Source organism: Oryza sativa, chromosome 5 (assembly GCF_034140825.1).
Source record: "Oryza sativa Japonica Group chromosome 5, ASM3414082v1".
Taxonomy (NCBI): Eukaryota; Viridiplantae; Streptophyta; class Magnoliopsida; order Poales; family Poaceae; genus Oryza; species Oryza sativa.
The window spans coordinates 14,418,966-14,435,798 of NC_089039.1; the positions used below are offsets into that span (position 1 = coordinate 14,418,966).

At 45.5% G+C, this 16,833-nt stretch overlaps 1 protein-coding gene across 1 annotated transcript; it reads left to right on the plus strand.

Annotated features, from left to right (window-relative positions):
* Positions 1-15,998: 15,998 nt before the first annotated feature.
* On the plus strand, positions 15,999-16,640 carry LOC136356641 (uncharacterized). The gene has a single exon (XM_066310887.1). The coding sequence runs from the start codon at positions 15,999-16,001 to the stop codon at positions 16,638-16,640; it is 642 nt and encodes a 213-aa protein (XP_066166984.1).
* Positions 16,641-16,833: the final 193 nt, after the last annotated feature.

A 16,833-nucleotide genomic window follows, 5' to 3' on the forward strand; every position in this document is an offset into this window, starting at 1 on the left:
GAGGTGCTACTATCAAAACCATGCACCCCGAGCCCAGCCTAAAACCATTTTGGGGATTTTGAATAGAGGGGGCGGTGTGAATCCAATTCCACAATAACCAAACCATTCCATAGTGTCCAGGTGATATGAATATTCCCAAAGTCAAGAGTTGAAAAACCACCTAATGTTACCTAATTAAAATAGCGAAGCATCTACCTAAAATCATACTAGTGGTACCATGAGTAGAGTGTCCACTAGTTGGGGTTTTGTTTATTCTAGGGTGAACAAGGAGATAATAACAATAACAATAATAAGGTCATAACAAAGGTAAATAGGCATGGCTAGATAAAACAGTGATAACGCGGGAATTTAAATAAAGCGATAATGCAATAATTTAAAGCAACATAATTTTATAAACTGGGATTCAATATGTTCAAAGATGATGTGACTTGCCTTGCTCGCTTTCCCAAACGTCGGCTTCAACTTCCACGAAGAGCGGATCTTCCGAAGCTGCAGCGTCTACACGACCAACGGAAAAGAAAAGGCTTTTACTCTAATAAACTCCATATAACAAGCAGAAACAAAGCACAAAAATGGGTTCTTGACTTCTTAAGGAAAAATTAGAGACTTGAACGGTCCAATTCCGAGTTCAAATGGCCAAGTTATGGCCATTTGAAGTTTATATGCTCTTTAAATGAATATTTGCGAATTTCTTCATTTAAATTTTAATTTAAAATGGATTTATTGCGTCAGCCGAGGGGAGGGGCGTGCGGACCGGGTCCACGGGGGTGGGGCCCACGCGGCAGCCTCACGGTCCACGGTGGACCGGGCGCACCCAGGCTCGCACCGGCCGGCGCCGTGGGTCCCACGCGTCAGCCGCACCTAAGGGCGCGGGCGGCTGACAGCCGGGCCCCACGCGGCAGCCGCGGGGCGCGCCCGAAGGCGGCCACGCCGGCACAGCCGACGGGAGGCGGCGCGCCCGCGCCCCTATGGTCGCCGGCGGCGGCCATAGGTACGGCGGAGCGGCGGCCGAGAGAGGGGAGGGAAGGGGGAAACGAATCGGCGGTCCACGGCTCACCCCGGGTCGACGGCGACGACGGGAACGGCGACCGGAGCGGAGGAAGGCGGCGGCGCGGCTCGGGTGGACGGGGTCGACGGTGCTCCGGCGGTCAGCGAGCGAAACGGAGGGGTGGACGAGGTCGGCGAGGATGCGGCGAAGCCGAAGGAGGCGGCGCCGAGGCGGGAGATGGTCCGGGGCGACGACGGCGGCGGACCGGAGCTCGGCGGCGACGGCGGAGAGAGAGAGCGACGGCGCGAGCTCGATTCCGGCGGGGAGAGAGAGCGGCGAGTGGCGGAAACGGTGGAGGGAGGCACGGGGAAGGTTTATATAGGGTTGGGAGTGAGAGAGGGCGGCCGGACGAGGGGGAAACGGGCGCGGAAGATCCGGCGGCCATTGATGGCGCCGGCGAGGTTAGGGGGAAAGTTTCCAAACGAATCCGAGGGAGAGAGAGAGGGAAAAATGGGGGGAAAGGGGGAGGGGATCCCGGGGAATATTTCCCCCCTATTGATTGCACGCGGGGCGGACGGGGGCGGCGGGATTCGCGGCGGCGGCGGCGCTAGGGCGCGGGCGAGGCGGCGGGAGCGACGGGAGGAAGGGGATGACGGGTGGGCCCCACCCGTCAGCGAGGGAGGCGGGCGGGCCCGCCCGTCAGCGGCACGCGCGCGGGGAGGAGGCCGGATGGGCCGCGGGGGAGAGGAGAGAGAGGGAGAGAGATGGGCCGAGCCGGCCCAAGAGGGGGAGGGGGGGAGAAAAGACTTTTTAGAGCTTTTCTTTTTATAAAACCATTTTAACTTTGTTTATTTCTTCTTAATTATTATTTGTGCTCTGAAAATTCCACTAAAATTTATTTACGCATTTTAGGCTTTTAGGAAATAAACAAAAATCCTCCAAGCCTTATTTGACTTTTAACTTTGCACATTTTAATTGTTGGAGGCTTTCACATGGATTTTACTTATTCTATGCATAATTTAGAGGATGTATTTTAGAGTCGTTTTGGGACGCGACAATGATGACGATGACGATGGGTCGCTTGGTTCCGGCGTATGATTACGGGGACGTCGGCCGGGTTCTCGAGAATCATGTCGTCGTCTCCCGCTGTTGTCTCGGCGCCGATCTCCATCATCGTCGTCATTATTGCGACGTCCTCGACCAGTATCGCCCAGCAACCGCCGTTCGCGATCGTCGTGATCGTGGCGGTTGTGGCGGTTATCACGGTCTCGGTCTTCGCTTGAACGGCCTCCTTGATGTTCGTTATCGTGACGCCGTGAAGAGATATGACGCCGGGAATGGTTCTCGTTGTCTCGTGTGCGTCGTGCCTCTCGGCGGCCATTCAAGTGATCGCGGAGATCACCGGTGCCGCGAGGTGGCAGGGTCGCTCGATGAGGCGATTCCCGCCGTTCAGGGTTTTCACCATTTGCATCGCCAGTTGGTGGCTGTTCCGGGTGCGCTGCAGCAGCGGCCTCTTCGAACGCGTTGCTGAGGTTGGTCACTGATTCCCGTAGTCGTTCTGTCCAATGTGCGAGATCGTCGTTCAGAACGGGATCGTAGGGGGTTTCCCTTAGTATTGCGTTGACGGCTCTGATGTGCTGGGCCGGAGTAGTCACTTGATTCTCCGCTTCCGCATTGGTGCGCGCTGACGTGCCGACATCGTCGATAGCCAATACCTCACGCGGCGTACTCGTTGTCGATGATCCATAGTCTTCGAGTAGGTGCAAGACTGATGGTTCATGGGGATCGATGTCGATTACCCCAACAAATTGATCTGAAATCGGCGTCACTCCTTGTTCCTTGTCCTCATCTCTGATGGGGATGTGTGACTGCTGGACCTTAGGAGGTGGCGTCTTCATGGCGGTGAGAAAGACCTTGCAGCTCGAGAGGTCGTGATTCTTTGTCTTGTGAATAGGACAATAGACATCACGAGTTGGAGAGGTACGCTGAATTCCACGCTCTTTGTAGGCACGAATTTCAGCATGGACGTTGAGAAAGACCCAGCAGGCTTGCAGGGTGTGTTTCTTGGTTTTGTGGATAGGACACCAGGACCTTGTCACCTCGGAAGTTATCCTCGTCGGCTCGTGATTCCTGTCGGAAAGACAAGGCTTGGCCGCACTAGGATCCTTCTCGGGTTCGGATGTCGTCGACGTTCCGATCTCTGCTTCGGCGGGAGGATCCTTCGACATGGAGTCGCCCCGGGTTGTAGCCACTGCGTTCTCGTTTCCGGCCATTGGCGGACCAGTTGAGATCGGCATTGTGGTGTAAACCGGAAAGACGATTTCACTGACTTGAGTCCACACCAGTGTTGTTGAAGTAGGAACTCCTTGGTTGAGGTTGGTGTTGACGCTGTTGTCAACGAAGCTGGATGTCATAGTAGTAGAACCTTGAGCACCAAGTCCCCCACCTGGCGCGCCACTGTCGACGGTGGATACCCGTAGACCGGATATAGAGGGTATTGGGATACGCTGGTACGAGGATCTACGTAGTACGACATCAAGCAAACAGGAAACAGGGATTATACTGGTTCAGGCCCCTTGGTAGGTAATAGCCCTAATCCAGTTGATGTGGGATTATATGATGGAAACCACAGATTATAAAGGGAATAATAAAGCTCGACGATACCGACAAGATCGTAGTCGAGTTGATCCGACTAGATCTCCCGGCGACTTGGTTTCGATAAGCTCCGGCTTCGTAGGCTGTGGTGGATGTGTTGGCTCTGAGATTCGATGCCTTAGGTCCTCCCGGGGGTCCCTTTTATACTGTAGGTCAACTGGTCTCCAAGTAAGACTCGGAGACATCGAACCCGACACGATATAATGACGACCCAGTTCTATCCGAGTAGGACTCTTTCCATCTGTAGACTCCATGATGGACTTCCTTAACCTATGCTGAGAACATCCATATACACGCAAACATACCATATCGATACGTGACGTATATCGAATGGTCGAGGGTATACTTTACCCGTAACCCTGACAAAAACATTGGTGGAGATCAGTGGCGCCGAACGTAGGTTTACACATGGGGCTGGTTCAAGCAAGGAGCTAGCCCTAGCCAGCTGCTGGCTAGGACAATGATGTATGGCTCTGGCACCGCACATAGTAAGCCACAGTCACTGGCTCATATCACTAGCACAACGGCAAACATTGAGCGAGTTAACAACTGCTCCCTCCGTCCCAAAAAAAACCAACCTACTATTAGATGGAACATTTCCTAGTACAATGAATCTGGATAATAGAAGAAAACATCCCATCCAATCCTGTTTGGAATCCCCCTTTCCCAACTCCCTACTCTCGTTTTCCGCACGCACGCTTTTCAAACTGTTAAACGGTGCATTTTTTGCAAAAAGTTTATATACGAAAGTTGCTTAAAAAATCATATTGATCCATTTTTGAAAAAAAAATTAATAAATACTTAATTAATCACATGCTAATGGACCGCTTCGTTTTCTGTGAGCACTGTGCGTGTTGGGATCCAGTGATGGCGAACCCAGCCTGCCTGCTTTAGTTCCCAAATTTTTTCCCCTAAACATCGCATCGAATCTTTGGACACATGCACAGAGTATTGAATCTTTACCTATTATAAAATTTTAAGATGTTTTTGCCGTAGTCTCGGTACGTCGTCCGATTCGCTCGCTGCCATTATCCTATTGCAATTCCACTGCACACCACGTCTGGGCCGTGCGACAGCCCTGGCGGATGTACGTTTGCCCTTCCAGTTCACGTGTTGTGTTTCCGTTCAATTTGGCTGTTCCAGACGGACAGAAAACAAGACCGTTTTGATTCTTCTATTCATACACAACTTTAATTCCATAGATATACACAATTTTTTCAAGCGAAACGGACTCTGAAACAGGAAAATTTAGGGTTCGGTTGTGTAGGATAAGACTCGATTTCATGCGCGATATGATACGGTTTTGCTCCGATTCTTGGGAAAACGGAAAAAGGAGGAGATAAGAATCAAAACCCCTCGATCAATTTTGAATTACCTCCAAGGATTCGGTTGGATTTCACGGAGGAGGGAGCTTCAGGCGTTCTCTGTCAGCGATGGGAGTCCGGCCGGAGGTAGATGACGACACTGCAGCGCTGGGACCCACGCGACAGTGAGAGGGGGAGCAGGGGATGATCATTAGACATGTTGCTTGATGGGCCTGATGCGCGATTGTGGGGCGGAAGTGGAGGGGAGGAGGAGGGAGGTTAACAGGCCGGCTCGGCTGCGGATAATGGGCTCAAAATAGCCCAGGGAGAAAGGAAGCTTTTTAATAAATACGAAAATGATGTTTATATTATTAAAATTAGCAATGAAGATCTGAAAATTCTAAAAACATTTCACATAGTGTAATTTATCATGTAGAATTTAATAAAAATTAAATCCAATCATATTTTATTTGGAAAATTTTATTTCCCACATTTACCTTGATTTTCATGAGCCTTTCTTTTATTCAACATCGTATACATGTGTAATTGTGATTTTATATTTTAATTAATTACATAATGTAAATCTTTCTTAATTTTTTCTTAAATTTCTCATGTTTTCTTCCCGTTGCAACGCACGCGTATTTTTTCTAGTATAGATAAAAACAAAAACTAATTATACAGTTTGCATGGAAATCGCGAGACGTATCTTTTGAGCCTAATTAGTCCATGATTAGCCATAAGTGCTACAGTAACACACATGTGCTAATGACGGCTTAATTAGGCTCAAAAGATTCGTCTCGCGGTTTCCAGGTGAGTTATAAAATTAGTTTTTTCATTTGTGTGCGAAAACCACTTCCGACATCTGGTCAAACATCCGATGTGACACCCAAAAATTTTCATTTCGCGAACTAAACAGGGCCTAAAATAGACTTTTGAACAAATATCAATAAACATTTGAATGAATATCAGCGTCTGATGTGTAAGGTGGTGAGCGTGGTCACGCAGACAAGACGACTATGGATGCCTTATGCTTGGATTAGGGATGAAAATGGCAAAAAACAACATTGTTTATTAAAGACAACTTACGTCGGTTGGGAATTTTCATATTTAACAGTCTAACTATTTAGTGAGAACTACAATATGATGCTAAAAGAAAACATAAAAAAATTCAAATTTTTATATAGCCAAATCGGAAATGGTAAAAAATGGCACTATTTATAGAGAAATAATATATATTCAGTTGGTCGGGAATTTCAGTCACCATTTTCATTCCTACTTGAAATGCTTGATTGATTTAATAGGTTGATGGTGGATTGCTGGCTAATGGGTTAGACCTAGGACTAAGTGGGAGGTCTAGGGGTTTGGTTGTGGCGTGAACTATAGCTGGGTTAGTTGACCCACCCTGCATAATGGAGGGTCAAGGATTCCTATTTGGTGTAGTTGCAATCCCAGTCAACAGAGCCGCTCGTCATCAGCCATCGATCTTCACCTGTCTCTGGCCACAATCCTCGTCCCTGTCCTTCGTTCCCGTCCGTCCTCTATCTTCCCCATCTTCCTCTCCATCTCTGGCTCAACTCCTCGGGCCATGCCACGCCCCCATGCCCTAGCTCTTAAACTCTAGCCACCGAGGGCAGCGGTGTGGCCACCAGCCATCGCGCGGGGATTCCGCCGTCACCAATCCACCACGTGCAGGAGTAGCAACACTAGGCACAACTACATGGTCATACCTGTGGTCATGACCGGGAAAATGATGGCCATTGCGAAAGAAGAAGATAGATTTTGAGTATTATGAAGGATCGAATCATAATAACTAAGCCATCCAGAGAGGGGTGAATGGTTGGTATACCCAAAAACCGAAAACTTTTAGCGGAAATAAAAGTTATCCTCGAATTCAACGGATCGCGGTCTGACCGAAGTGAATGCGCCGGTCTGACCGCCTGGAATACGTCGGTCTGACCGAGATCGAACTTCGGTCGAACCGCCGAGATCGCCAGCCGCGCCTGTTGTCGACGCCGGTCTGACCGCCTCGCTCCCGCCGGTCTGACCGCCACCTTGCCGCCGGTCTGACCGCCGGTGAGTCGTCGGTTAGACCGCCGAAACCCAGTGAAACACAAATCGATGAACTCTTAAAGTGGATGATGACTTTATTGATTCTCTCTGTGTTTACAAACAGCACCAACATCACTTCTTACAAAAATTTCGACTAAATTCGAAACCCTAACTCAAAACTCAACTCAATTGCTTTCAAAAGCGATACCGGGAAGCCTCACACTCCCCCTCTATTTATACCCGAGGTAGGCAACCTAAAGCCACGAACCAAACTCATACTAGGAGTCTTAAACACCTTAGGAAACCCTCTAGTATAAGAAACAAACTTTACATAACCAATCATACTAAATTTGGACTCCTTCCAAATTCGACTCCGCATCCCATACGCATACAATACCTCCATCGTATGCCATATGGAATCTCCATCAACCACGTGCATCAACTCTAGCCTAAGTATCCCGTATGATCTCTGACCACCACAGACGTTATCTTATCCCCAAGCCGACTCCCGGTCCATCACCGCAAATACTCTCCCGAGGCATCGAGTCACCTACATATGAAATAAACAAAGAAACCATATTCCGAGACCAAGCTATCTCCAACTTGACTCATTAGTAGTAAACAACAGTATTACATATGTATAGTATCCATCTAGAAGCCATAACAATGAAACAATCACGGATATCCAAACAAACAACCTGAAACCGAAACCGACACAGCGTTAGCCAGTCAGACCGCGGGCTGCGCCGGTCTGACCGCGCATATACCGCTGGTCTGATCGGCAACACCTGCCCGGTCTGACCGGACCCAATCCAGCAGTACCTGTAGATTCACCTGTGAAATCCAATCATCTCCAAAACTACTTCGTGAATAAATTCCAAATATCAAAACCAATAATCTCCGATGCCAATTGTTCGTTACAGAATAATAATCAAAAACCTTTATTTTACATATTACATGAAAGTTTTTGGATTTTTCAATCGTAAGTTTTTGTGATTTTGAGATGAAAGTTTTAGATTTGAATTGAAAGTTTTTGCGATTATTGAGATGAAAATTTCAGATTTAAATTGAAAATTTTGTGATTAATTTTGAGATAAATGTTTTCTTATATTTTAAATGAAAGTTTTGTGATTTTTTAAAATACCACGTGAAGCTGAACCAAAACCGGCAAGGGATGCATGGTGGTGTGCGACTTGCTTCGCTAGTGTAGCTGCACCAACTAGTAACCCTTGGGATGGTCCTCCAATGGTGGAGAAGGTCATGGGAAATAAACTAAAATAGGATCTTTCGTGCCACAAAATTTCAAATTTTACATATGAACCTATCCACTAATCCACAGCAAGAAGGAAAAAGGACGCGATTATATTTACTAACCAGGTGTTATCAGTAAAAATAATGTTTATGATAGCTTAAACAACACATGCTTACATAAACATAAGCTTACATAAATTGATATGATTTAAATTTAAATAGTATATAAAATGATGATTTAAATGTAAAAGTAAGATGATGTGGCTTTACGAGAGAACAAAAGAAGGAATATAATTTAGATCATACATATAAGGTCTAAAAAAATTGAGATGATATGGCTTAGTGAAAGAATAAAATAAGAGAGATAATTTGAACCATAGATTAATCATGTAAAGACTAAAAAACAATCGATGTGATATGACTGAACGAGATAAAAGAGAAATAACATTAACTAAGTGAAGATGGACTATATAAGTATATAGGATATTATAAAAAAAAAGATGGAGAGATATATTCAAATATTATGTGGGATAATTTAACATGTTTGCATTTTGAATATCTAAAATTTAATAAATTATAAAATTGTAGATAATATAGTGTGCTTGCATGATGCTTAAATGTAATAATTGTTTGTGAATAATGATGTGATATCTTTTGCATGTTAAACTCTAGAATTGAGTTATAACTTTATTATAGTAAGAGAGGATAGGATTGTTCATTTTCATTCTTCTCCCATGTGGAGAATGAATTCAGTTCTGAAACTTGTTTTCTGTTTGCAAAATTTCATAAAGATAAACATGGCTGCACTTGCGTCGTCCATAGACTTGTTTTCAAGACAAATTTTGCAAAACCTAGTTAGTTTAAGAAAAAAAAGTCTAACAACTTGACATTTAGATCTTAGCAATGTTCACATATTTGAGCACAAATGTTTGCAGGCCATCCTCATTCCATTACCTTAATAAGTTAATAGGCCAGCCTTGTATAGAAATGTAACTGGGCCTTTTCTGGCAGAGAGTTGAGTTTAATCAGCCCAGTTGACATAAGGCCCTAGTGTTAATCTCGAGTTGTTGTTTCCTACCCATTTTGAGGGAAAAAAAAAAAAACTAGCAGAACACTTGGAGTGGTCTAGTGGATTCCTCCAACGGCGTTCATCAGTGTAATGAAATATCGTGTGGTTCAAGCGCGCCACATTTGAGATTCTCCTTCACCTCGGTGTCGATCATGGCCCCTCGAGGCCATTCGTCCCTCCGCGAGGAACCGAGAACCTCATCAGAAATTGTCAGGTCGTAGGGTGAAGAACTAGAATATTAGCAACTTTTCTATAGACCGTTTAGTAGTTCGCATGTGGAAAGAAAGTAAGGGAGTAGAAGTTGGAAAAGTATATATAAACAACGTAGCCTAATTCAAGAACATTTTTGCATGGCATACTCACGTGAGCGAACCACTCTTTCTTTTTTTTACACCACATTTTTTTTTCTTTTCTGACAAATTATACACCAAAACTTTACTTGTTCAATTGAGATTTGAATATTTGTATATTAAAAATTGAGTGAATTACATATTGGGCCAGTTTTTATTACCATGGTTGCATATTGGACTAGGATTAAACTATAATTTTTACTTTAGACTAGTTATCTTTGCATAACGTTTCAGTTTAGGCCCGTTCTACTCCAACTCTCATGTCTTTCGTCTCCAAGAGCCAACAGACGATCTGGGCAGGGTGACTGTGACACAGAGCAAATCGAGCTCATTACTAGCTGGAAACAAAAATAGAAAAGGAGATGTCTCTGTCTTTGCTTGTTCACTGTAGGCTGGAAGCAAAAATTGGAAAAGGAGAGATCTTTGTGCTTTGCTCATTAACCTGGGGGCTTTTGCTCATTCACCTGGGGAATTTGGATGGTCTCACCAATGCCAGGAGAACATAAGCTCATTGGCCAATGGAGAAGCTGCAGGAGCAGCCTTGAATCAGGTACAAGGACTAGAGGAGGATGAAGATGCAAGGACTAAATTATTGGGGTGTGGACCTACTAGTCCAAGGTGCAAAGCTTGGTAACAAGATATGGTCTAAAATGAAAAGATTTGATATCACCTAGTCCAATATACAAATTAGGTAATAAATGTAGGTCCAAAGTGCAAATCGCCACTATAACAAAAACCTTATATAGAGGCTCTCTTGAACAGACAATTTTCAAAATGACTCTAAGTTTTAAAGCTCTATAGTCTAGAGATATTTTTTAGAGGCACTTTCAAAATCGCCTAAAATATTTTTACTCTAGAGACACTTTAGAGACATTTTCAGCATATTTTATTAAATTTATCTTGTAGAGACATCTTTTCGGCACTTTAAAATTTGCCTCATATGTAAAGGTATTTTCTTAAGGCATTTTAAACAATATAAAGATATTTTTCCAAATATTAATATATATCAAGTAACTAGATATAAGTAACACAAATCACATATTTACATGTAATTAAATGAGGTTGAGATGGTTAGTGCATTGAAGATAAAAAATGTCAACTCAAGATGTCTCAAGTTCAAGGATTGGTAAGAGATAATGTTTTTCTTTTTTTTTCATATTGATTTGCTATAGTTGTCATAACATATTAATGTCTCTACGAAGTGTCTTTATTTGCATAGAGACATCTTTATAAATGCCTCTTAGTTCGTAGAGACAATACACCAAAAGGCACTTATGAGACACTCTTCAAAATATCTCTATAACACTGTAAAGGCATTTTAAAAATGCCTCTATAGTATTAGGAAAATGTCTCTACCAGGTATATTTCAGGTATATTTGTGCTCTTAAAAATTTTGGGCCTACATATATAAAGTTTATACATTAAAGCTTTCGGAGATACATCTTAGGTCATATACACGGCAACGACCAAAAGAATTCACGCTTGAGCCGCATACCGGATGCTTTCTTTTTGATCATTCCACAAAACTGAAATAGCACAAAACTGTTCGGTTTATGCCAATGTGGGGTTAAGGATTTCATAAAGAAATCATGGGGGAGCATGACCAAGAGATACTTAAAAATCTCTTCCCTAAAACTTTTTGTTGGGATTCTCCATTTAGGATTAAAAATAAATTACCATCCAATAGATAGGATAAATTTAACTTCCTAAGGTACTTCTTTCCCTTCCCTTGTTTCAAATACTTCATATAGTATCCTTGAACCCGGAATTAGTTTGATGGATGGAGTAAATAATTATTTCTTGTTACAATATAGGACCATCTTTCCTGAAGGCCCAAAGTGCATCATTCAGTCCGGATCAACGTACTACCCTCTGAACCATACGAGAGATGAATTTCTGCCTCGTACAGCTCGGGCCAAAGACCAGGGAAGCTGAAGACCTGTTATCATTTTCTATTGGAGGATTCTAAATGGATAGATCTAAAGACTTCAAACCTCCCCCCGGCTGCTCGCCCCTCTGATTTTTGCGCGGGCGTTGCTGCTGCTGGGTCGCGGCATGTCAGCGCGCGCCTGAGGGCAGGTTGATTTCGCGAGCCTATCGTGCGTCCGCGTCATCGCTGGTTCTTTTGCAGGGAGGTCCTCTTCTTTATGGCTATCTTGTTATGCGTCCCCGCCGTGCTTTTTTGGGCTCAGGAATATTTGCGTTTAGTGTGATGCGGAGGAGACAGAGATGGGAAAAAGGCCCACGCCACGCCCTGGATTGTTGACAGGGAAAACGACTCAAAAACCAACTTAACTTAAATTCGTCTCTAGTCAGACGGAAGCCACTAACAAGATTCCTATCGATAGTAGGGACATGCTGTACGTTCTTCAGCTGCACGATCTTTCCCGAAGTAAACTTCAGATCTACCGTGCCAACACCATGAACAGAAGCATGTGACCCATTCTCCATTAGGACGGTGGAACCCTGTGCGACCTGATAAGAAGAAAATAATGAGATGTCAGCACAAACATGTATATTGGCCCCAGTATTAACCCACCAGTTAATAGACTGATTAACTGAAAAAACAGTAGGTAAATACCATACCCGCTTTCATCTACAGTGTTGCCAATAGTCATATTTGTAGACTTAGAAGTCTGCCCTGCAGGTGCCTTCATCCCCTTGCGTTGTGGACACTTCTTCGCCAGATGACCAGGTAGGCCACACACAAAGCAAGTCATCTTATCCTGGTTAGGATTGTTGTTTATATTCTTCTTCTTGAAGTTGGTGGTCTGCTGAGCTTTGTATTTTCCTTTGCTCTTGTTTTGGGCCTTGTGCACAACATTGGCACTGGACTGCCCACCATCGCCCTTAGACGCGGCATCCTTTTCCCGAGCTTTCTCCTCAACATCAAGAGACGCTATCAACCCCTCAACGGAGTATTCCAGTATCTTGTGTTTGAGTGCAGTACCGAAACCTCTCCAAGATGGAGGTAGTTTCACAATAATGCACCCGGCTACAAATTTGTCGGGTAAGACACACTTAAGGAGTTCGAGTTCCTTAGCCATAGTCTGTATCTCATGAGCCTGCTCAACTACAAAAAGGTTGTCAGCCATCCTTTAGTCATGAAACTGATCCATGATGTACAGATCATTGCTAGCATCAGTAGCACCGAATTTAGTATTCAGTGCATCCTACAACTCCTTAGCGTCGGTCATATGCATATACACCTTGACCAGACGATCGCCAAGGACGCTAAGAATGCATCCCACAAAGAGAGTAGTAGCCTCATCGAATTCTTTCTACTGGTCAGCAGCAAGAACTACCATAGGTTTGCTAGCACTCATCCATAAGCATTTCATAGTTGTCAGCCACAGAGTGACCCTGATCTGCCATCTCTTAAAGTGCACACCGGCGAATTTATCCGACCTCAATGCATCGGCAAAACCAGCCATAGTAAAACCACAGTGCCTATAATAAGATTTTTGGATTGTTGAAATTATAAGCACATAATGATTTAATTTATCCCATAAATAAATCACGACATCGCATATGTGTTGGACAAAAAAATCGAACACACTGGCCTGGGAGATCTGCTTAGCTCCTGTGCAGGTCTAAATCTTGATGAGATGCGGGCGTGCCAGTCAGTTTGATCCTGCAACTGACAAGATATGCAAATAGTAGATCAAAACAGCCGATCGGATGACAAGCCGATGGAGTAGTTCCCGCCGATAGCCGATAATAGCCGATGCCGATACCAGCCGATAGCGATAGGGTTTAAGCAATCGGCTATATGTCCAATGTAGATAATGATATAAAGGCAATTGGCTGATGATGATGTAATAAAATAACAATATAATCCAGTATAAACCAATCGGCAAATAATGATATGATAAATAAGCATAGATCCGAAGGTTAAAGCACACATCGGCTGGAGGTCTGATGTCATGAAATCCACAAGATTAGATTAAACAGTGAAACCTTTGTTGTCATCGGCTAAATCCAACTTATATGTATATGCAATCCTTATAAGCCGATGCAACGTCCAGATAACTCACCGGCTGAAACCCCGATGAAACCCTTATTGGCAATCAAGAATTAGGCTAGAGATTATGGTTCTAAGCACGACTTAGTAGATCAAACTTAACTGATGCAACATTAAGTATGAAAAGAAACATAATATCTAGACAATCAAGCTGTTGACTGAATTTTCAGGGTGGTAGATGTCGAAGCTAATCTAATCTAGCAACGCGATTTAGCCGATACCGGCAGAAACCCTAAAACGAGAAGCAGCCGATAGAGCTAAATTGATATGCTAAGACTAGATTAACAGAGACATATGATAAATAGGTAGGCAAATATATCATCCAAACCAGAGCAATCCAACATGTCGAATGTACTGATGCAGCCTTGAACGACGCCGACGTAAACGATACAATTGCCTAGGCCGGTGGAATATTGGACTTACCCCTTAGCCGGAGATCGAACACCGATGCAAGAATCCGACAACTGACGACTTGACAACTCTCATCGGCTAATCTCAGGACTTCGAAGCCGATGCTGACTCTAAGCCGATGACTACTCCGAGCTTACCAAATTTCACTGTTAACAAGATGTAAACTAGCATGAACGCATCAATAGATCTACACTTGTAAACAACACAATATAACATGAATAGATCAAATATGCGTAACATATTGAGCACTTACTGAGGTTGCTGAAAGACCGGTTGCTCAGCAGGAATTACTCGCCGTTCCGGGCGTTGACGAAAGCACGCAGCACGCGAGCGAACAGGAATACAAGCTGTCGTGGACGAACAGGGAGCAGTCGCACGAAGCGCTTCCTAAAAACCTTATTGCCGCCTTCTCCCGGTGCAGGACGTCGAAGGTAGAGGTTCCGGAGACCTGCTCTCCCGATCGCCGGTGCACGCCGACAAGCGGGATGGAGTAGTCTACGAGTGACAGCGCAGCACAGAGTAGGAGGCAAACCCTAGATTGATTTTGTGTGTGTTGCGTGAAGGCGGCGGCTTGGTTTATATAGAGATAGGTCGCTTGATCAAGGCGCCCGCACGATCTCCACTCCGCGTAACCAAACCGGATAAGTCGCGTGTAACTTATCCGGACTCCACGCCGTTTTCACGCACCGGATTTTTCGGAATGTTTCCAAAACAAAACAAATCCGAATTTCCGCAGCAAAACAAAACTGCAATTTCTGCAGCAAAACAAAACTGCATCTGCGCAAGGGTGAGGAACCAATTTTTTAGACCATTCGACGCGTACGTCGTGCATGCCCACCGCCTGCCAGGCGAGGCAAGCGAGCGCGCGTATGTTCCCCCACTTCTCTCCACCTCACATGCTTCAATTGGCTAGAAGGACACCCTCCCTTTTAAGGAGGTCCCTCTCTCCTAGAATAAGCAAGGTGGTACTAAACTCCCCATGCATGTCATCCCATGAGATGTACTTTTGTGATTTTTCAAAGAATTAATCTTTGAATGGGCTAAGGCCCATCTATTAATTCCAACAATATAAACTTGTACGCGAATAAAACTGGGTCGTACGTAGGATTATCATAGAAGTAGTCTTGGTATAATCTCAAATGACGTGCTTATCTGTTGTGATCAATTACTTCATGTCCCGTGAAAGACCCGCCATGTTTTGATGCATTGGCAATGTGAATAGCTATGCATGATTTGTGCTGCGGCAAAAAAAAAATCGTCATCATCGTTGGATGATGATTCATCCAGAAGCTGTTGAAATAAGGAGCGAGGATAACTCATTACAGATCGGATCAACTGCCAAACCATTATTCATCACAATATAATAATTTTTTCCCTAACGACATTGTCAGATCAAATTAAAAAGTAGAACGTGATTGATATGAGAAATTTCTAACATGACGGTCACCTAGCATATTACCTGATTTATGACATTTTCGTGTAGAGGATCAGCTAGGCCTTCTGTTTCTCCACATATTAGAGCCTTAGAGGCGAGGTCTTCCAATACCACCGTGCTTCGGCGAGGGTTTCTCTGGCGGTAACAGAAGCCGGTTAGTAAAAATATTTTTTTTTTGGAACGAATGAATGATTCCAATCCGTAGGTTTTAGGAACTAACTTTTGAAGTTTTGAGTCTCTCTCGAAGATGCTAATAAAACTTCAGTATTGAGAAAGGTATGAGAGAACTGTTGTCCACAAGGAGGTTAGGGTTATGATTTTGTGAAATTTCATAATATTAGACTTATGGATCCCCTCCAACAAATAAGTTTTAGCGGTTCGGGCTCTGCCACTGTTCACACTCATTCCCGCTTGGACACTCGGCCACCTTGCAAGAAACCACTCTACACGCACACGCGTGCCATGGCCGCCGCCGCCGCCTCCTCCTCCTCCTCCTCCGCCACGCTCTGCAAGCACCACGGACCACCCACCGCGTCCCGCCGCCGCCTCCGCGTCTGCGTAGCCATCTCCGTCACGGCGCTCCTCCTCGCCGCCGTCGTCGCCGCTGCCGTGCTGGCCGTCGCCGCGGCCCGCCCGCGCCCGGCCGACGCGACAGTCACCGCGCTCCGCCTCGCCTCGCTGTCCGTCTCGCCCGGAGGCTCCGTCAACGCCACCCTCGACGCCGTCCTCGCCATCCGCAACCCCAGCCCCGTCGCCGCGTTCGCGCACGACGCCGGCCGCGCCGAGGTCTACTACCGCGGCGCGCTCGCCGCGGACGCCGACGTGCCGCCCGGGCGCGTCGCGCCGCGCGGCTCGGAGGCGCTGGCCGTCAGGCTCACCGTGCTCGCCGACCGCCTCGCCGGGCGCGCGCCGGAGCTGTACGGCGACGTGGTCGGCGCCGCCGGGGACGTGTCGCTCACCGTGCGGACGACCGTGCCGGGCACGGTCACCGTCCTTGGCGTGTTCAGGCGCCACGCGGTGGTGATCACGGCGTGCGACGTCGCGCTCAGCGTGCGCCGGCCGGGCGCGCACAGCTCGTCCTGTCGGGTTCTCACCAAACTCTAGCCATATGTTGGATTTTTTTACCATTTTCAGTAGAGTTGCAAAATTTAAATGTCTAGTGTTATCTGAATCCATTCAAGTTTTTAAGGTTCTTAATGTGTGTTAATCGCTGCTAGTAACTTGAAATTCAGAAGAATATGTCCAAATCAATTCATTCACCTCCAAGTTAATGAGCACATCAAGCATGAGCAACACA